At 37.3% G+C, this 22,877-nt stretch overlaps 1 protein-coding gene across 1 annotated transcript in view; it reads left to right on the top strand.

The window, feature by feature from the left end:
• The window catches only part of LOC137274424 (FRAS1-related extracellular matrix protein 2-like), a 189,894-nt gene extending 167,419 nt beyond the window's left edge, over nt 1–22,475 (top strand). Inside the window, exons 11-25 of the mRNA XM_067807596.1 lie at nt 1,415–1,579; nt 3,319–3,501; nt 3,645–3,772; nt 4,169–4,321; nt 7,352–7,559; nt 8,900–9,064; nt 10,824–11,118; nt 11,602–11,701; nt 12,104–12,299; nt 12,553–12,657; nt 13,170–13,297; nt 13,878–14,139; nt 14,770–14,957; nt 15,240–15,386; nt 15,906–22,475. Of these exons, the coding sequence (XP_067663697.1) occupies nt 1,415–1,579; nt 3,319–3,501; nt 3,645–3,772; nt 4,169–4,321; nt 7,352–7,559; nt 8,900–9,064; nt 10,824–11,118; nt 11,602–11,701; nt 12,104–12,299; nt 12,553–12,657; nt 13,170–13,297; nt 13,878–14,139; nt 14,770–14,957; nt 15,240–15,386; nt 15,906–16,364 (2,882 nt within the window). The 3' untranslated portion in view covers nt 16,365–22,475. The remainder of the gene's footprint in view (nt 1–1,414; nt 1,580–3,318; nt 3,502–3,644; nt 3,773–4,168; nt 4,322–7,351; nt 7,560–8,899; nt 9,065–10,823; nt 11,119–11,601; nt 11,702–12,103; nt 12,300–12,552; nt 12,658–13,169; nt 13,298–13,877; nt 14,140–14,769; nt 14,958–15,239; nt 15,387–15,905) is intronic.
• The last annotated feature ends 402 nt before the right edge of the window (nt 22,476–22,877 follow it).

Raw genomic sequence — 22,877 nt, 5'->3', positions numbered from 1 at the left:
AGGTGCCCTAAGTAACTTGGTGCATTTAGTGTTGTCATACTCAGATTGGGAGCTGGTTTAGCCTGATGGATAAAGTGTTTGCTTGTCATGAAGATAACCCAGGTCTGATTCCCCACATGGGTACAATGTGTGGAGCCCATTTCTGGTGTGATATTGCTAAACGTAGGATTAAACCAAACTCACTCTCTTACTTATCATACTTCGGCTACACCACCTATTTCTCATAATATCAGTCTCTCTGAATTGGAACTTAGCACCCTTGGCTGTTTGTATGAGATGACTAAATAGAGTTGGTAATGTTAATAGGGGCCATGGTTGTCCGATTATGGGTAATTAGTCATAACATCAATCACCTTCTTGTCTGATCTTAGTTTTTCACAAGTTGCCATTGACATAGCTGGATTATTACTGTGTGTTGCTTTGAACAGCAACTATGAAAATATTATGTTATGCAACAACAATATTAAGAATGATATATTATTCATTGTTTTAGTGCATCTTCTCCGGATGACATTATTGGAAAAATCGTTCATAGTTATGTAATCTTGAGAAGATGGCTGTTGGTAGTGTTAGGGTCATTGTAAAGCCCTCAAGTTACATTCCTGAGAACAGTCCATGCTCGTTTGAAGGTCCTGTTAATCTTAGCGCCAAGTTTGGTAAATATGGTAACCTGGCTTAAAATGTGATTTCCTGTCTGGCTGTAGAATATATTAGGTCAGAGATGAGAAGTCATCCTGCTTGGTGTGATGTTGGACATGTGTGAAGAGAAATGAATTGCTCCTTTGTATTGGCTTCAGAAAAAATCTAATAAAAACTCTTCTAACACATGGTTGGTTTCAGTTGCAGAATATTACATAAGGGAAAGAGATCTCATCTTTTGTTTTTGTGTTTAATGCTGATGATAAAAATGGATCAAATCATGCCACCAGAATTCAGGAATGCATAATGTTATAGAATAATGTCACTTGCAGAGTGATTGGTCTGATATCTGTCGTTTTTTGGGGAGTGGGTTGTTTACCTATAAACATAATATGATCAAATGTAGAAATGAACTGGTGGCCACTTATGTAAAGAAACAATGAGTTTTTTGTGCAGAAAAAATAAATCAAAGTGATGTATCTAAACATGACTCAGAAATAATATGAAATGCTTGGACTCCATGAAGATTGCATGGATGTTAAGGGGAGTACTTATGGTATATGCACATGATACCGAGGCAGATAAAAAACTTGGATGAAAAGGTTTAGGCACCGCTGCAAACTGCCTGCCAATTCTATACAGTTGGTGATGAAAAGGTTTAGGCACCGCTGCAAACTGCCTGCCAATTCTGTACAGTTGTTGAAAAAAAAAAAATTATTTTAGAAAATAATGTGTGTTCGTTGTAATTATTAATATCATTTTTGTTACTCCCCAGGGGAATACGAAAAGATCTGTGAAGTTCACCTGACCAATGACAGCATCTATGAGGAAGATGAGAAGTTCCGTCTGGTGCTCGGCAACCCGCTGAGTCCTGGATTCGGTATTGCCAAGATTGGAGAGAAGAACTTCACTACCATCACTGTCAAGGACGATGGAGACAGTAAGTTGATTGAAAATATTCTATAGCTTTGTCCAAATAACATACTCTTATGGATAGTAAATATCAGTCATAGAAAATGTCCCATCTCTGGCCACCAATGAATGTATGGTAAACTTGGACAGTGATTGGACAATTTTTTTTTATGAACTGGTGTGTGATACTGTTGGCAACTAGAAATTTTACTTTTAGTGATATAATGCCTATGTGTTTTATCTGCATTGGTAAATTCCAATCCAGGAAGTTAGCTTTACTAAGTATCATTGTATTACATTTGTGCAGATTGATTGATGCTCATGCTGTTGAATACTGAATTGTCTCATCCGTACTTGATTATTTACAAACTATTGCCATATAGCTGAAATATTGTTGAGTGCAGCGTTAAACAGGAAATAAACAAAACTCCTCATTTGAAAGCTAGCTTGAGCTTGTTAATCATCATAAATCCTCTCACGTTCATCTGTTCTGGCAAAACAAACCATTACGGAAAGTAATGTCCAAAGAACTAATGTTATTAGTAACAGCTAGCATAATGTGTGTGTTTATTTTCCCAGCAATTGAAATATGTATGAGAACGTGCGTAGTGGGGTATGCCTGTTTCACCTAGGTTGGAGGTGTGCCAGGTACAGAAAGCTCGTTAAGTTTATCACAGGCAAAATCTGTCCAAACTTAATTATCTTCTGTTTTCTTTGGCTGTTAATGGTATTTGTGTGTCAACAGTTATGGGTGCAAAAAAAATCAGATGATGAACTCAGAGATAAACTGCAACACAAGAATGTTAGGCATTAATTTTGATTGATATATGTACAAGCAATCTGCAGTAACAATTAGATGGTAGGGGATTTATGTAACAAAGAGGGACAATTTACAGTAGATGGTCAACTATTCCTGGTGAAGTAACCAAAGATCTTTCCGCTGTAATGTGTGACTTAAGGAAAAACACATTTTAGTCATAATCGTTGGAACTGGTACGTCTTTTGACACCTTTGGTATCCTAGAGTAGAACTATCTCCAGTAACCACAGGTGACGAAATGCATCGATACAGATTTTGTATCATATCCCAACATTAAAGACATTAAAGAGGTTGTATGTCTATAGGCCCAATGGCTACCCTGGGTGGGACTGGTCCTTACTACCCACATGTTATTGTAATGGGGGACAGAATGTATTAATACAAATGATGTGTCATGGTAACCTGACATTGAGCTTGTATTTCTGTTCACCCCACTGGTATCATAGAGTAAAACTGGTCCCATGTAACTGGTCCCATGAGCTGACGATATGCAATGATACAGATTTTGTGTCATGCAGGAACATTGAACAGGCTGTATGCCTATTGACTGCACTGGTTTACCAGTAACTATACCTAGAACTGGTCCCCAATAAAACAGCTTATCATAAAAGGCGATTAAATAGACTGATACAGATTGAGTATCACTGTACTCAGTATCGGTAATTGTATGTGATGTCAACCACCTGCACTTTCTATTTACACAGAGGGCGATGGGTTAGCTTAGTGGTTAAAGTGTTCGCTTGTCTGGGTGAAGACCAGAGTTTGGTTCATCATATAGGTACAATATGTAAAGTCCATTTCTGGAACCCCCTCCTGCTATTATATTGCTGGCATATTGCTAAAAGTTACATAAAACCATCTATGCTATTTAAACTGGTGTGATATTGCTGACTGCACTGTTAAACAAGAAGCTAAAAAAATGATTGGATCACGTCTTTTGTCTTTCAGAATCCGTGGTCATGTTTGAGAAGACCAAATTTGTGGTAAAGGAGCCCATGTTTAAGGAAGAGACGTCCATCGTGAAGATCCCAGTGATTCGCGTCGGAGACATTGGCGAGACGGCTATCGTCTCCGTCAACACCAAAGATGGCTCAGCTGATGCAGGAAAAGACTACAATGGCATCTTCAAAGGTATCAAGTCATGTGTTATTTACCCTGGAGATACATCTATTACTGATACTGATAATTAAACATTAAGGTTTTTGAATTGTTCAGAATCATCATGGCATTTCTTCTGTTTCAAGACTTTATTTTTCAATGAATGTATTTTTCAGTGCTGACATTTGGCAAGAATGTGTCGAGACAGGAAGTGGAGATTGAGATATTACATGATGGGAAGAAGGAAATGAGAGAGGTGTTCACTGTCCACCTCAAACACCGAAGTGGCGTGGCTGAGATCAAGGTAAGTCTCGATCATTGTCATGTATAATGTTGAAAAAACATTAATTCACTTGAGGACATTAAACTTGAATTATTAGATTTGTCGACTCAAACTTCAGATATTTTTATGTTTCAAATCTTAAAATGTCACTTGAAAAGCTATAAATGTTAAATGTTTGATTATGGTTAAAAGCTTCACTTAAAAGTAGTGTATTATTTTAACATTTACTATTGTCATTTGTTGAAAAATTTCTTGCAAACAGTCATATCTTTTTCTATTTCTGCTAAAATGTCCTTTCACTTGAACCAAGTCAAACAAGTTTTATGCACATGAGCCATCTTGAGAATAACAGGTGACTTCTGATCTGCTGTTTTCATCCTTGTTCAGTTAATTATCTGTTGATGTTATTTGTTCCAGAATCCAAAAGTGATGGTGTTCATTGAGGAAAGAGTTAAAGTAGCTGATGTGACGTTCCCTTCACGTCCTGCCGTAGTGTCACTGCGGGACTATGACAGCATCAGTGACAGCCTGCCCAGTCCGATACAGGGCTATCCTGTCGTGTGTGTCACAGTGAGTAGAGGATATCTTTACTTCTTATCCACGGTCCACGTACACAAAGCTATTTAGTGTTATGATGATCTTAACTTCCATACTGTATCACAGACTTATGATAATCGTACTCAGAGCAATCTTAGCTCTAGGATCATAACTTATGTAGTTTATCATTGACATCCGATAATGATTAGCAAGGCAGGCCTAGTGCTGGGATGATAACAGCTTCAGTAACAATGACACATGATGACCATTCTCAAAACAATCGTATCTCTAGTATGATCATAACATCTGTACTTTAACATACACTTACTGTAGTTGTACACAACAACAGGCTAGTATAGGCTCTATCATGATAATAGCTTCAGTAACAATGACACATGATGACCATTCTCAAAACAATCGTATCTCTAGTATGATCATAACATCTGTACTTTAACATACACTTACTGTAGTTGTACACAACAACAGGCTAGTATAGGCTCTATCATGATAACAGCTTCAGTAACATTGACACATGATGACCATTCTCAAAACAATCGTATCTCTAGTATGATCATAACATCTGTACTTTAACATACACTTACTGTAGTTGTACACAACAACAGGCTAGTATAGGCTCTATCATGATAACAGCTTCAGTAACAATGACACATGATGACCATTCTCAAAACAATCGTATCTCTAGTATGATCATAACATCTGTACTTTAACATACACTTACTGTAGTTGTACACAACAACAGGCTAGTATAGGCTCTATCATGATAATAGCTTCAGTAACATTGACACATGATGACCATTCTCAAAACAATCGTATCTCTAGTATGATCATAACATCTGTACTTTAACATACACTTACTGTAGTTGTACACAACAACAGGCTAGTATAGGCTCTATCATGATAACAGCTTCAGTAACATTGACACATGATGACCATTCTCAAAACAATCGTATCTCTAGTATGATCATAACATCTGTACTTTAACATACACTTACTGTAGTTGTACACAACAACAGGCTAGTATAGGCTCTATCATGATAATAGCTTCAGTAACATTGACACATGATGACCATTCTCAAAACAATCGTATCTCTAGTATGATCATAACATCTGTACTTTAACATACACTTACTGTAGTTGTACACAACAACAGGCTAGTATAGGCTCTATCATGATAACAGCTTCAGTAACATTGACACATGATGACCATTCTCAAAACAATCGTATCTCTAGTATGATCATAACATCTGTACTTTAACATACACTTACTGTAGTTGTACACAACAACAGGCTAGTATAGGCTCTATCATGATAACAGCTTCAGTAACAATGACACATGATGACCATTCTCAAAACAATCGTATCTCTAGTATGATCATAACATCTGTACTTTAACATACACTTACTGTAGTTGTACACAACAACAGGCTAGTATAGGCTCTATTATGATAATAGCTTCAGTAACATTGACACATGATGACCATTCTCAAAACAATCGTATCTCTAGTATGATCATAACATCTGTACTTTAACATACACTTACTGTAGTTGTACACAACAACAGGCTAGTATAGGCTCTATTATGATAATAGCTTCAGTAACATTGACACATGATGACCATTCTCAAAACAATCGTATCTCTAGTATGATCATAACATCTGTACTTTAACATACACTTACTGTAGTTGTACACAACAACAGGCTAGTATAGGCTCTATTATGATAACAGCTTCAGTAACAATGACACATGATGACCATTCTCAAAACAATCGTATCTCTAGTATGATCATAACATCTGTACTTTAACATACACTTACTGTAGTTGTACACAACAACAGGCTAGTATAGGCTCTATTATGATAACAGCTTCAGTAACAATGACACATGATGACCATTCTCAAAACAATCGTATTTCTAGTATGATCATAACATCTGTACTTTAACATACACTTACTGTAGTTGTACACAACAACAGGCTAGTATAGGCTCTATCATGATAACAGCTTCAGTAACAATGACACATGATGATCATTCTCAAAACAATCGTAATTCTAGTATGATCATAACATCTGTACTTTAACATACACTTACTGTAGTTGTACACAACAACAGGCTAGTATAGGCTCTATCATGATAATAGCTTCAGTACAGTACCATACACTTTTGGTAAATGTACAATTGTTCACTTTGTTGAACTACAAACTCCAAAAAGTGATCTTTCATGACTATACTGTAACACAGACTCACAATAGTGAACTTTGAAAATAGTGCTACAAACTGGATCGGAATGGGATATCACTCTTGCCATCAATGCACATGTTTTATCTCAAACCATTTAAGGGGGTAGCTTTTAATATCTTTCAAAACCAGTTTTTGTCTTGTATCATGTGTCAAGACAGTGCCTTGAATTACACAAGAACTAAAATGTAACACATTGTCTAACACTGTATTACATCTCACAATGGAAACTCTATCACTCAAAAGGCAGTGACACCAGTGAACTGGAAATTCCAGCTGTTTCCTGAAGTCTGTATCCTGCAGACTGATCTGTTTATAAACATGCTGAAAAACAAATACCTTGATGGAAAGCACAAAGCATGTATTCATTCCTTTTGTTCTCACACATTGCTTCCACTGCAACTGTGATGGACCAGGTCAAGTTTGTTGCCACCAGCCACTTCAATACAGGCAGGGTGGTCAAGCACTTGTTGAACTTGGGCATTGCATGGTGATCACTTGGGCGATATTTTCACTGGTGATCTCTCTGGCTTTTGGTCATACCCATGTGCGTAGACTATCTCACAGTCTCTCAACTGCATTATTTTCCTGTTGCTGGGAATCTGACTCACAAAACCAAAAAATAAAAACTTTTGAAATGATCTTTCTGCAGAAATAAATTCCACAAAATATCTTCCTGAGACTTCTTTCAAACGGCCTTGGGGAATTCTTTTGGCATAAAAAGTCAAGGTCATGAAAAAACTGACACTCATTCACTCACTCATTTTCTCTCTCACTCCTTTGTACATCACTCTCTTCTGTATCCAGCCATGTAACCCCAAGCACCCTGACTTCCTGAAGACCGGAGAACTCTGTTCTAAGGAGGGCATCAACAACACCCTGACACTGTTCCGCTGGCGGACATCAGCACCAACAGGTGCAGACGGTGTGTCCAGTGACCTCAAAGATGTGTCATCAAACACGTACTTCGCATCTACTAAAGGCATCGCCCTAGACAGTATCTATTTCTCTGGAGGTATGTCAATTCTTTATTGCCTAACTCTCTAATATTAGGGACCATCTTAAGAAAGATCTTACTAGTAATCAAATTAATCTTTAATTTCCAAGTATGTGCTCATATATTACAAATGCAAGATGAAAATGTTTCATTCTTTTTTGTGGAGGTACAATAACCACTTTAAATTATTAATTGTCAAAAGGTTGCCAATTCTTGTAAATATGTTTTATGAGGCATAAAAAACATGTTTTTCATAATAGTACTTCATTCCTTAAATCTGGTACACAGACATGTTTATGTAAGGCTGTAAAATATCCTCATTATTTCCTTATGAGAGTCCACATTTATATCGTTTACAGGAAAGTATTATATATATGCTAACATAGTTAAATGAATTTCTTGCAGTTGAAAATAGATGTCACAAATGGATTATAAGCAATATTATGAGATCAGCCTTTGACATGAACCCTGTAGTTAAGGGTGGGAGGGAAGAACTCAATATGTCTGAAAAAGTCAGTTAATTGCTCACAGTAGGGTATCAGCATTATCTGGTACTCACTAAAAGCTGAGTCCTGGTGTCTGTTTCACTCTAGCGGGAGATGATATTGCATCAAGATTATCACAAGGCATTCTGCATCCACTTGATCACTTTTATTAGAGCTTTAATGGGCATAAAGATTTCTGGAGTTTCCTTCTGAAAAGGGTGTGGATAACACACAGGAAATATATCTACATGTGACCAATGAAACTAAATGCTCAGATCCAGTAGTAGCATTGACAGTTTACGATGTTTCCGATTTTACTACCAAACGAGACCTTGTCATCAGTTACCTTAGCTGGTTTAGTGGCATTTTTAAATATCTGGAACAAAATGTTTTAATTAGCTTATTTCAACCAAATGATCAACTCAAATAACACTTTCCAAAGTATGTTTTTTGTACATTTTGATACTTGTTTATATTTCTTGTGAAAGCGCATAGATTACAAGGGATATTTTTACATAATGCAGATTGAATTTTGAACATGGCTTCTTAATTGTCTTAAAATCTAACCAGTGCAATATTACTAAAACATAATATTCAAGTATTATTCAAGAATGAAGACTGTAGTAATATATAGCATAACCGTTTGACTTATGGAATATTTAATGATGATTCTGTAGCCTCACATGTCTGTTTTGGACTAATGACTTGTTTCTGAAAATGTGTAATTTTATACAAAGAAGCAACTACAATTAGATTGAAAAGGAGCCCAGGTTGTTTATGTAGATATAATATTGTAGCAATACAGAGCTGAGAGGAATGGGAAACAATGTGTTGGAAGGACTTTGTGACAGATGTTAAGTGTGTGTGTTTCAGGAAGTCGAATCCAGTGTGGAGCTCGAGCTGTCAACATGGATGGTGACCCTGGCCTGGAGCTCCTCAGTGAACCTGTCACAGTCAGGACAGACATGGGAATCTGTGAACCTCAGGAAATGAACTCCATTGGTGCAGAGCCATTCACAGCCAAAGTCAGATATACAGGTACGTGATATAAGAGACCATGTGTGAATGGAGGATCTGTTGAACATATATCTCCCTAAAAAAATCATCTTTTCGTTATCATTGAGCAGATCCATGAAGATCTGGTTTAGAATCGGTCATCAGTAACCCATGCTTCTTGTAGATCCTAATGGGATCATTAGGTTGACAATAGTCATAATGCCAGTATTGCCTTGTAGAACAGGGGTGAGGTGGAGACTTTGGGTAATGGTGATGGTAATAAATGCTCATAATTTTTACACTGGTTTGCCTGGTCCAAAGAAGTATATCAGGACTATACTTGTTTTAAAGGTCACATGCAACGTAAAACACAACTTTGCAGATTCTGGTACCTTTCGGTGTGCACTTACCGAAACAAATCATAAAAAATGCCAATTCAACCTATAAAGTTGAAAAAAATGCAATGAAAAAAAAGCCCGCGAAATCGGAGTTCAAACGTTTCACTAAATTCCCCCCAGCGCTGGGGGGAAAACTGGTTTCAACAACTGTGCTGCGCTGCGTCTATAACGCATGCGCAGTGAATAGTTTCGCGGAGCTTGGAACAGTATGCATGCCCAGGGTCTAAGGTCGTGAGCAGTAGTCTAATCTTGGTTGTGTACACAAACAAGTAAATAATCTACTCGTTACGCAAAACAGCTTGTTGATTGTGGTAAGCAGTCTCTGTCACAGAGAAAGCTCAGTGTCTGGTTTATTTACACCTATATGTCTATCTGCCTGTCTGCTAAAGACAACATGCAATACACAGCTTCAATCATTGACCACGTGCAATTTGAACTTAACACCTATCAGATTATACGACATAAAGAAAATGAGTTGATTTATGACTCGTGCACCCGAGTTCCGTGTCTGCCACATTATGTAATTAGGCACGTGTGATACACATGACAGGTTTTTATGTCTGTGGGTTGCAAACAAACTACATGTACATTCATTTTTTTCGGATGACTGGATCTGACGGAAACTGGTGCAAACTCTTGTCAGTTTCAAGTCCTGCTTTGTACTTGACGAATGACAGATTCCAGCCTTGCAGTAGTTTACCATTTCTACTGACATGTTTTTTTATTGGATCGAGCGCAAATTCAGAGAACATGTATTTTCCAAACCCAACATCTCTATATACATTCTTCATGGATAACGACTTCTTTTCGTGTATATGATTTTGTTTGACAACAGTATATGAATCCATACTGAAACGACGCATCAAGTACACAAAAAGAAGTTGTTATCTGCAAAGGTTCTTACTTTCTTGTGACTGGCTATACTTCTAAAATGCCCATCAAACAGATCATCTTTCTGTACACACAATGAACCCTCAGCATATCAGCAAATGAAACAGCCAATCGGAAGCCGTCTATGCTATGACTGGGTTCGGTCTCCCGAGGGCTTCGTTTCGGGGGAAGTAAGCCCAAGTACAAAATATTGCACTTTTGAATCGCGATTGTACGCTTATAATTTTGTTCATTTGTTTTTTTAAAAGCAGCAATGTATATTATATGTCATGAATAAGTGATAATTGTGTTTTAATTATGTTTGATTTTTTGGTTGCATGTGACCTTTAAGTAAAGTCTGGCACTTACTCGCTCGCTCGCGCTCGCTCGCTCACTCACTCACTCACTCACTCATTCACTCACTCACCCACCCACCTCAGCATTAGATTAATATACATTTGACAAAAGATTCTTGACTGAAAAGGAGCACAGGGTCAGGCATTACTGAAAGATTCTTACACTCTATAACCCAGGTCCAGATGATCCCAAGTACCCCAATAAGGTCCGTGTTGCTGTGACAATCCCACACAGAGATGGCATGCTGCCGGTAGTGTCTACCCGACAACTGTCTAACTTTGAACTGACCCTGAGCAGAGATGGCACCCGCATTGCAACACACCGTTGCTCCAATCTGCTGGACTTCGATGAGTACGAGACCGAGTATGGTTTCATCACCAATGCAACCAAGAACCCAAACATTATCGGTGAGACGGAGCCGTATCAGTACAGCGCTGACATCCGGTCGAAACCAACACTCAGGTTCTACAGGTCAGCTTACTTGTTGTTGTTAGTTTTATGCAGCAAAGATTAAATTACAGTGCAATGCCAAATGTAACACATTCCAAATGTAAAATGTTTTATGTACATATTGAAAAAACTCACCATTGTGCTTTAGGATCATATTAGAGAAAGCATGCTACTGAATTTAGCCCTCCACTAAAACAAGCGTTCTTTCAGACTAACGTTTAGTTGTAAATATATGTCATTTGGATAGAAACAAATAGTTCCATTTAAACTGAAAAGGGGACCCAGTAGGGGCACCTGAGCCTGAAAAATATCTATATGTGCTTCAATTAAACCCTTTTGTTTATGACAGTTTGCCATTATTTCATCTATTCCTAAGTGTGTGATGAATTCTGATTCAGAGGTCATCAAATGATGTATAGCATGATGCACAATGAATGACCTTCTTCTTTGGGTTTGTATGTAGGGTGCAACAGTTCTATCTGACCTTGACCTTGATGTTTTCAGGAACCTGAATATGGACTCGTGTTTGTGGGAGTTTGTCAGCTACTATGACATGTCTGAGCTCACTACTGACTGCGGTGGAGAAATAAACACTGATGGACAGGTAAACAATCATTAATAGGTGGACTCCTTTCTGAACAACACAGAACTGCTTTCCAGTTACATAGGTTTAACCCCTGACTATGTAGTAATACATCTATGTGATAACAACTTATTTGCCAACCCTGTTGGTTACAATATGGCAGCTGTCTGATTGGCTGACATGGAGCTTAGGCAATCCATCCATACTTTATTACTTACACACCATTGTGATAAGGCAAAATATTGCTATTGGCAGCATAAACAACATTTATCACTCACTTCCTCTTTTGATACATATATTCAGATATATTTGCTTAAAGGTGCAGTGTAGGATTTATTGTAATTTCAGCTCTCAGGTCTTTTTCATTCATTAAAATTTACATTATATCCAAATGTGGATTTAAAAGGCTGTATGTTGATTCAGGTTCTGGATTCCAAGCAGTCTTATGTATCGATGCGTGTACCACTGTATGTGTCGTACATCTTCCATTCCCCCGTTGCTACCGGTGGCTGGACCCACTACGACATGCAGTCACAACTGCAGCTCACCTTCGTGTACGACACTGCCATCTTGTGGCAGAATGGAATTAGCTCCCCTGAAGGAGAATCTGGACTTCAAGGTATGCAGACAGTAGTGTAAAGAACATTGTCAAAAACTTAAAATTTTAAAATTCATAATTGTAGAGATGGATTATTGATGAATGTTCACACTCCACATGACATGTTTTTGGACAAAAATACTGAATATGTAATCAATATGTCATTTATTTTATACTGGTGTTGCAAGTTCAAAGTAAAGAAAGGTGCAAACAGAATGTTTATGTACTTCACTCCAATGCACCCCCATCACCACTAACTATGATGTGTTGTCAGGTTACCTGTACCCGACTACCATGAGGATACGTGATGATGACCGCCTGTCAGTCACATTCCGGACCGAGGCCAGATTCAGGGGCCAGTTTGTTCTTGGACACAAAGGTATGAGCTGTAAGCCATGACTATATACAGTTGAAGCCCTCAAAACCAGCATTTGTTACGATGGGCAATAAATGCTAGTATAGAGGGCGTGCCCGATTAGTGAACTTTTCTCATCCATCTGCTTGACTGGTCTAGCCATCTTGACACAGAGAGCAACTGACAAATTGTGACATGACAATTAGTTTATAACCCAAGTGACGTGTATCACTCACCAATTAACCTCACCTACCTAGGCCAAATCCTTAGGCAACATCAATGAATTAAGTGAGAACTTGTGGTAGAATATTGTGATTCCCCCAGAAACATGTTTTCGTTGGAAATAAATACAATTTCTGCAGTATGTCATTCACATATTGCACAGTCTTTCCCCATCATGATACTTGTAGAAAAACTGTTTACAACACATATTATTTGAAGGTGATATTTTGTTATTGAAGTGTGTAGATGGGATATTACTGAGTGCTGCCAGCAGATATCCAAAACATTAACATATCATTTATGTTTAATTACAGAGACAAAGTTGGAATCCATGGTTACCTCCCCTGACCATCCATCTCTGACCTTCACCCTGAAGCTTATCCGAAGTGAACCATCCTTTGAGCAGCCAGAACAACTCTGGGAATTTGTGTCAGACTATGCTGTAAGTAAAATTTTGCTGACATGGCAAAAGATTATATTTCTAAGTAATGCATCATGTCTTTTTCCTGAAGTCTGATAGATACTACCCAAAGGATGTTATAATGGGCACTGGTGCTGTTGGGTACTCAAATGCAGCTTTCCAATTGTGGGTGTTGTTTAACTTGTTTTGAGTGGTATAGAAACTTTTCCTTGAAGACGGGGACCTAGCTGGTATTTCAGACTGAGGTCAGCAATAGAACGTATGTTTTTGTCTGTTTGTTTAGCACCACACTTACAATGCAATATCCCAACTATAGTGCTGTGATAAATAATCAAGACACACACCTGACAATACAGTGGTGATCTGCAGCATGAGCATTGACCTACACAACTGGGATATAATCCCCTGTGTCAACTGAGGCAGAGAGTCTGACCACCCAATCATGTTAGTTGAATCTTACATAAAGCAAGAGTACTGACATACCAACCCAAGGTTACAACATGTGGATGGATTGTGTGACGATATGTAGCTGTGGCCTTGTTTTACAAAATCATCTTTCAGACACCACTGTGTTAAATCATGCATTCATTTTGATGACCAGGTGCGTGACTACTCTGGACTGTACAAGATCCAGCTCATACCCTGCACGACGTCTATCAACCAGGAGTACTCCATCCCACCGATCTGCAACCCACGCAATCACCTCAACTTTGACCTCCCAATCAGGTTCCAGCAGGTCAGTGACCCTGTGCCCACCAAGTTCAGTCTGAATACTGACTTCCATCTGATGCGGAAGAGGGCATTGTGGCTAGGAGATGGATCGATGGGCTTTGGGGATGAGACAGACCCTGCCTTCACACCTGGTAGGTTAACACCTTTACATCTGGTAGGTTGAATCACATTCACACCTGTTAGGTTAACACACCTTAACACCTGGTAGGTTGAGACACCTTCACACCTGATAGGTTACAACACATTCACACCTGGTAGGTTAAAACACCTTCACACCTGGTACATTAAAGCACATTTACATCTGTTAGGGTAACACCTTTATATCTGTTAGGTTAACACACCTTCACACCTGGTAGATTAAAACATATTCACATCTGGTAGGTTGACACACCTCCACACCTGGTAGGTTGACACATCTCCATACCTGGTAGGTCAAGACACCTCCACACCTGATAGGTCAAGATACCTTAACAAATGGTAGGTCAAGACACCTTACCAAATGGTAGGTCAACACACATATCGCAAGTGAAATACACATGGCACATGGCCACAGTTGTAGGTAGAAACTCACTGAAGAAATGGGAATATGGAGATATTATTTGCACGCTTATGGCCTAATGTAATTGGTCTGCAGGCATTGTAATAAACTCATTGATCTGTGTGTAACTGTGTATCATTAATGTGAATGTCGACATGTGCATGAAACACTTCTTCACATATCACCACCTGCATTCCACTTACGTCCAACATGTATTCCACAGCCGACAAGATCTATGGTCGTATCAATGTTGACCCTGTCCAGAACCTTGGCAGCTCATTTGCTCTGACAATCGAGAAGGTGTTCCTCTGTTCTGGGAAGGACGGCTATATCCCCAAGTACGACCCTGCCAACAAGGAGTTTGGCTGTGTGGCTGAGAGCGAGAACCTGCAGCACGTATTCAAGATTCTGGTAGGTTCAAGGTTAAATAGTAAACCACTATATCACATCCTAGTACATCTTAAATGGAAAGCAAATTTTTAAACAGTGTTTTTGTAGATACTTTGACCCATCACTTGCAGTTGTCTTTGTTACCCAGGTCTTTTGCAACACCAGCTAATTCATCCTGCCCTTTCATGAAGACGAATACAGTAGTTGTCCTGGGGTAGTGAGAGATTGAGAAAATACTGATTAGTAAGATGAAGTTTTTGTTTAGTCATGTGTGACATTTATCTTGACTTGTCTATTTTACAGGACAAGGGAGCCCCCTACACTCAGATGGAGAGATTCCGGGACATTCCTTTCAATGCCAGGCTAGCAAGCGAAGATGTAGATGCAATTCCATTGGTCAGACAGCCAGGAGCAGATGGCTTCTCCGTGGATTGTGAGCCCTTGTTCAAGGTAGGTAACAGGTCAATCATGGGGTTAGATCATGAGTTTAAATCATGAATTTATAGCTTTCCTGTTAAGTCTGAGCACTTTTTGAAGGTAGGTTACATCTTAATCAAAGATTTAGATCATAAATAAATTTCGTAGCTTCTTTCTCAAATGTGGACCTTTGTTTAAGGTAGGCTACATGTAGATCATGGAGTTAGATCATGAATAGTTTTAGAAGCCTCTCTAGCATCAATGAACCCTTGTTCAGAGTAAGATTCAGGGAAATCACATATTTAGGTCATTAAGAGATATCACTGTTAACTATGAGTCAAGGTTATAGGCAAATCATGGGATAAGATCTTGACAGTGAGCTAACAGATTAAATAGATTCCTCCTCCCAATAGAAGTAAACAGAAATTGTTGTTTGGTTTAAGGATTGATTAGTTACACTAATGAGCCGTGCTTTCTTTCTCCATTAAGTGTTCATTTATGAAGGTGAATATTACTGAAATCACCTTAAAACTCACTCAATATATTTGGCAGGTTGATGGAGGACGACAGTGGTTCTTGCATGCCATCTACACTGTCCGTTCTAAAGAAAATGCTGCTCGTGGAATCGGTAAAAGAAGTATTGAATACCATTCTGTTATGGATGCCTCCCGTGTGAGACGAGACACAAGGGATGCTAATGGAATCGGTGAGAATGGAAAAGGAACCAACATGGCTCGCGTAGAACTTGCTCCCTTGGACGACGAAGGTGTTCAAGAAGTTGGAACCAATGCCGAAGATGAATATCCAATTTTGTTAATCGTTATCATATCATGTATCGGTTTGTTATTATTAATCTGCATTTTAATCATTGTTATATGTATCGTTAGTCGTCGTAGAAAACACACATCACCCCCGCCGTCACCCACAAACACCATAGTGGTGGCAGGCAGTGCAGGGTCGTCACGTGTAGTGGCAGCCCAGCACTATAATAACGATAGGACTGAAGTGTAGCAGTTTACATCACGTGTTACGATTATATTTACATTATGTATGAGGAGTATTCTTTTTATTTGCTCAAAATATCTAAATGGAACTGAAAGAGAAAAATATGTCTACAAATGGAATATTATTTGAGAGAATGTTCTCAGATTCCAAGAGAAAAATACAAAATGAAAGTAGATAATTCTGTTTTCATTCCATTTAGAATTTGAATTATTTGAAGGTTAACTAAGTTTGCAAAATACTCACTTCTTCAAGGAGGAAACAGAATAGGAACTGTGAGTGCTATTAGAATCAAATACTTATTCACTGAAAGTATTGTTTCTTCATTCAATACATAAATACTTCATTAAGAGTATTGTGTGTTTGCTATGCACAGACATAGCCCATTAAAGGCCGATGAATGGTGCTATCCAGTTTTTACTAAATCCCCATTTTTACAACTAACACTATAATTGTACTTTGTGAGATGTTCTCCCATGTTGACAATGCACTTTGGAGCTTTGTTGTGATTTTCATTGATACAGCAAGTCAGGCTGTGCTCAAAGGGAGAAACTCTTCGCAAATGTTTAAGATCTTGATAACAGTGTATTAAATTGTTTTTATCAAAAATGTTATGCATGACTCACAAGTAGTCTTCCAAAATGAATCTGCTTTTCAGTTTTCAAATATTTTTAAATGTTAATTTCAAAACCACTTATAATTAGATGTTATGATTTTTTTTCCGATTTTGAATACATTTCCTGCTTATGGTGTAATATTTTATGGTTTTGTTCAGATATTATGTGTATATTATGAAAACAAAGCCTCAGTTGACTGCATCTTATTAGTTTAAGATGATTTTGATATAGACATTGAATGCAAGCATTTCTTAGGTAGCACAGAAACTGCAGATGGGAGCCTTTTTTACTGTTAAAAAGCATGCTACCCTAGTGTGATATTTTTTACTTTTTGCTTTGAAGCAGGCATAAAATGCTGTCATACAAGATGTTTGCTGATGTGATGATTCTTAAGAAGCACCTGTTGTTTGTCCATAACCAGGAGCGCCTGTATTCTGTGACCAGCCATCTTGTTAGATGGGGAAATGTAAAGTGTGTGCCTAGCTGCATTTAGTTTAACCCATTCAGCTTTCCATTGTTCGTTTCTGTCAGCATCTTTGTTCTTGCAAACAGTGTCACCCAGTTCTTTCAGCTGTTTGTCCAGCATCACCCTCAAAACGAACTTTTAACACATGAATGTTATGCAGTGTTGGTACATTTATCACATTAAATATTGCCATGAATTTTGTTGGCTCAGTGTCACTGTCGTCATGGATATCAATACTTAAGCAGCATTGTTGAATGTGTGACAAGTAGAAATTCATTGCGATCTAGGAAAAAAAACGATATGACACACAACTAAGTAAGTGTCATAGTGTGAACACAGCAAAAAAGGCCAAAATTCTCACACTTTGAAACTAAATCTTTTGTTATTTTGTTGAAAATGGTAGTGGTATTAACTGTTCTCTGTTTGTTATTTTTAAAAATATCCTCTAATGAGAAGAAGCTTCAATAATTTTTAGTTCAAAAGAGAATTTAATTATCTTTTTGATATCATATTGGATATGCAAGAAGATGTGCCTTGTCAACAGAAACTGCTGATAAACCATAGTGCATAATAATGCTGGGTAGCCCAGTGGACAGAGTGTTTGCCTGTCAGAAACATAGTCTGTGTTTCGTTCCCATATGAGCAGAAACTGTAATGTCCAATTCATCCCTTGTCTGCTTGTTATCATCTTTTCAAGGTCAATTTGCTGGTAATGGTAAATAATGAATTCATGCTGAAATTCTTTTACTTAAGGGCATTATCACATACCCTACTTGCTAAAACGTCAATGCAAATAAAGTTCAGTTGTCATACAAAATTACCAGACACTGCCATGTGAAGCATCTTAGCATGCAGCTAATCCATTCATGTTAGTAACCAATACGTTCTCTTTCATTGTTGATACAGTTTGTTGTACAGTGTGATATTCATTATGTTCAGGTTGTGTTGCATATGAGCTGTGGAAGATGCGTTGTGTTATAATATATACTCACTGCTTTTATAGGTTTCATGAGTCTTAAACAGATTTGATAACTCTAAATCAGACCATTGTTTGATGTTTCACCAAAAATGTACTTAATTAAAACATTTTGAATGAAAATTAATTTGAAAAAAAAATAACATGGAATTTGAAAAAAAAATGGAAATAAGGTTATTGCCACTCATGAAAGCCAATTCTGACAATTTTATTTCAAATAATTGGTCTGGTTTTTAGTCATTGTTAGGAAACTATGAAAAAGGAACTATGAAACAGAATAAATGTCAATCACTGTTTTAGTATAGCAAGGAAATGTCTGAATGGTGTTCTAGTGCACTGGAATATCGATAGAATAGTTATGGGATGAGCAAGTATGTTTGTTTACAACTAGCATTATAGTGTAGCCTAGCAACCAAGGAGAAGGTGCACCTACCATAAATCTACTTTTAAAGAGAATTCTATGTATAAATCATTCATTCCAGTTGTGCCCTGCTAGATGGAATCCTTGATAAGGCTGAACAATGTTGGAACATACTATGACAGTAATGAAACAGATCTACTCAAATAAACTTACAGAAGACCGAATTCTTTACTCTCACCATAGTTTATCTGCCATAGCAGATTAAATCCAACAATAGAAAGAGCTGGGTATTCTTCAACTTCTTTTGCATAGTATATACGTTTTTATAGAGGATGTTCTGGTTAGGACTGAATGTGTTTCATTCTTTGAGAGATGTTGTCAAACAAATAGTTTGCAAACAAATATCCTCATGGTATAGACATGTTGTAAATTACTTCCAAGTAAAGTATAAAACTGCACATTTGTGAAATTTTCATCTGAATAACCCTGTCAGAATTTGGACTGTATATTATGCTAAGTTTGTCAGTGAAAAATGATTTTTGATAAGGCTTTGTATATGGTTTTGTTGAAGAGACACCAATTTGTATGACAAGGGTAGTTGTACTGCTAATAGTATTAATTCCACATGGCTGCCATGGATCCAGCATCTAGCAGGACATAATAAATATTTATTCTTCTCATAACTGGTCATTATTCAATTAAATAATTCAGAGTTTGATATGAAAAGGAAGGAAATGTTGACTAGAAACAGTGGTAAAAGTGATAGCAAAGTTAAGTTACTAATATTTCAATGTTGCCTTTTCTGTTTAGGTTTGGAGTTAAGTATTTGCAGTTTGTTGCATTATACGGATGTGATTCTGAAATGAGTATCATGAAAACAATTATTCAGTTGTGTTGATGTATTCATGTAAACATTTATTATGTCTGTTAGTTAGAGAGCGAAACTGAATGTTCCTTCTTCATCAAACCACATTTGTATAGCTTGTGTTTTTAATCAGCTTTTAAAAATATGCTTAACATCAGAAAACCTTTGACAGCATGGTAAGAATTGTCATCAATTTTGAAATTGATCAACAACACCTGTAGGTTGTTTATATTTGTTTGTAACCATATGTAGTGTTTTATATGTCTGGATGTTTTCTTTTTTACAGTAATGAGTAGTTTTTAGATTTCAGTAGCTGTTAGAAACTATGACAATAATCAGTTCAATGTGAATGGATTTTTACTTGGATTGAAGAAGTTGTACATAAAGGTTGAACGATTCCAGACCATAATACGTTTTGAAAACTGATTTTTAAGACTAAGAGAAGAGGAACATAGTATGATAAGCATTTTTCTTATTTCTGAGGCTCTGGAATCAAGATACGGTTTCCCAGTAATTCACTCCATCTGCCTGGGTCAAGTTTTCTCAGCTCTTTGACTGTTGTAATGACTAGATTTCAACATAAACCTATAACAGTCTTACAGCTATGATCACTTTGAGCCCAGAGGCACTGTAATCGAAAGTTAAGTTCAATGCTGTTGACACCACCCTATGTCTGCAAATTGTGTACTTATTACTTATAATATCCTGTATTACACTGCAAAACTTTAGGGACAACAGATTTCCCTCACAACTGTTTTTGATACTGGAAATGATCACTATGAGATCTTATGATTATTCAGTTTGAGATTCCATGAGCGATGTAAGATTGAAACTACTTCTACCTCGAATATTGCCATATCTCATTTTGAAGTAATTACAGAAAAAAACTGCCTCCAACATTTGCCATAATGTTTCACAAGTCAGGGACTTTGCTTCAGCATGGCATTGGGAAACCTCAAAATGTCACTGAATATTCAGAAAGGAGAATATTTATACTTTTATGATTTCTTGTCTTCTTGGTTATGAATTATGACTTCATAATTAGTCTGATGTCATGAAGTTTCAGATATAATCCAGGACATTTAATTCATTTGTAAATCCTAGATTTAATGCCAGTTTTATCCTTGTCACAAAGAGATAGGGGGAATCGTCCTTACATTGCAAAGTTATATCTTGTGAGTTTGATCCAGTTCAGTACACTTACGGGGTGGTGGGGTAGCCTAATGGTTAAAGTGATTGCTCATCACACTGGAGACCTGGTTTCATTTCCCACATTGGTGATATATCTGGAATTGCTAAGAGTGGCATAAAATCATACTCACTCACTTACTCAGGACTCTTGCAGATTCATTGAACACAGATGACTGCAGTGATGAACTTCTTTAACTGAACTCATAACACACATGCAGTGTGAAAATCGCAATTTGACAACTAACACCTCAGGAGAGGGTTAGGTGATATGGGGTTTATCGTCCTGTTCAAGATTATTGCATTTATATCTATTCATGCCATCACTTGTGAGTGTGATTGGTTGTTTGTACTAGTCTGAACTATGATCACAGAGACACTGTGCCAATGTTTAACATGCATACCTCACATACATATATACGATATACAGGTAAGCAAAGCAGTCAGTGTTTATCTCCCTTTATACCAGGAAGGGTGACAGCAAGTACCTTCTTTTAACATATTTTTATTTCATGATAAGGAGATCAAACTACTGACCTTTCATTTTCACTGCACCATGGAGTTGATCTTGATATGAATGGGGTCAAAATGGCGTTATAAATATTTATGTATATGTAAATAAATATCCTAGACACTGGCATTAAATGAAGGATTTACAACAGTATGGATGCACCTGTTACTAAATTGAATATTCATTATGCTCTGTGTTTAAATGTACCGAAGGAAAATATATCTGGAGCAACATGGCAATAACTTGTGTAGTTCCTTAAACTTGACATCTGTGAGTAGTAAATTTGTCACATTGTGTACATTTTAGATTTTGTTTCTGTTTTAACGATCTCAGCCATTGTTTGCCACTTTTTGAGGAGGACAGTTGGGATTTAATTGCTTTTGTGATGCATGACAACGTCAGACTATTGTTATTTCTAGTATTGGTAATACTTTATTCTTACAAGGAAACGAAAGATGACAAAAGGAATTGAAAATTTTGCCATGCTCGATTTGTAGTTAAGTTTAACATCATTCAGAAAGGTTTAAAAACAAGGCACAAACAGCTTAGGAAGAGTATATACTTTATGTATTCTTTTTATTACTTTCTAAAGTAAAAGAATTAAGAATAAGTTGTTTTGGAATGAAAGAACCAAGTGTACCACTGGTGTCAGTTGTGATTATGAAAGCAAATTAATCTTTCCTGTTTCTTTTTCATAAGGTCAGAGTATTTCAAAAACACTTAACTCCCATTGTCAGCCTCTTAATATGTCTGTGTCATATTTATATTGTGTTCTGTTTTGGTCTCTCTCTCAGGAATGACCACATCATACCCAGAAACATGTCAATTGTACGCCAGTACCACTCCCAGTGTCAGGTCTGTTTTTCAGTGTTTCACAAGCATTTACAAAGTTCAGCAATATTTCAAATATCAAAACTCCATGATTGTGAATATTTACCTGCATTGTTACTTGTCTAACAGCCTTCAGTACTGTGTTGAAATATTGCAGTATTAGCGACAAGTTTGTACAATTTGTTTCTTACTTTCTTTACTGTATATCATGGCTTTAAGTACTGATCTTGTTTGTGAGAATTACGCATTGACTTAGTCACATGTACAGTGCTCCTAAATGAGGTTTTATTAAAATACGCAATGAATTATTTGTTTCGGTTGTTATTGTGAAATAAATGAAAGTATGAGCTGCAATCTGATTGGATGAAGGAATAGCAAGGGGATGACACACTTTCCATGACAGCTTGCTGCTAGTGTTTACCAGAAACCTCTTTGGTCATGTGAACCAGGCTTCAAACCAGTTCAGAAGGTCCATGGTTTGAATCCCGGCATGGAAACTGTATAGTAGCTCAAAAACATTAGAAGTCAAACACTGGAGTGAGTGAGTTATATTTATTGCCCAGTTAGCAATATTCTTTCAGTCTCAGCGAGTCTGCCAAATGTTGGAGGAGAGCCCCAAGTAATACAGGTCTACTTACAAAACCTGGAGTGAGTGAGTTACATTTATCGCATCGTAAGCAGTAATCTTTCAGTCTCAGCGAGTCTCC

This window comes from Haliotis asinina, chromosome 2 (assembly GCF_037392515.1).
Source record: "Haliotis asinina isolate JCU_RB_2024 chromosome 2, JCU_Hal_asi_v2, whole genome shotgun sequence".
In the NCBI taxonomy this organism is placed as follows: domain Eukaryota; kingdom Metazoa; phylum Mollusca; class Gastropoda; order Lepetellida; family Haliotidae; genus Haliotis; species Haliotis asinina.
This window is presented reverse-complemented; position numbering and strand designations above follow the sequence as displayed.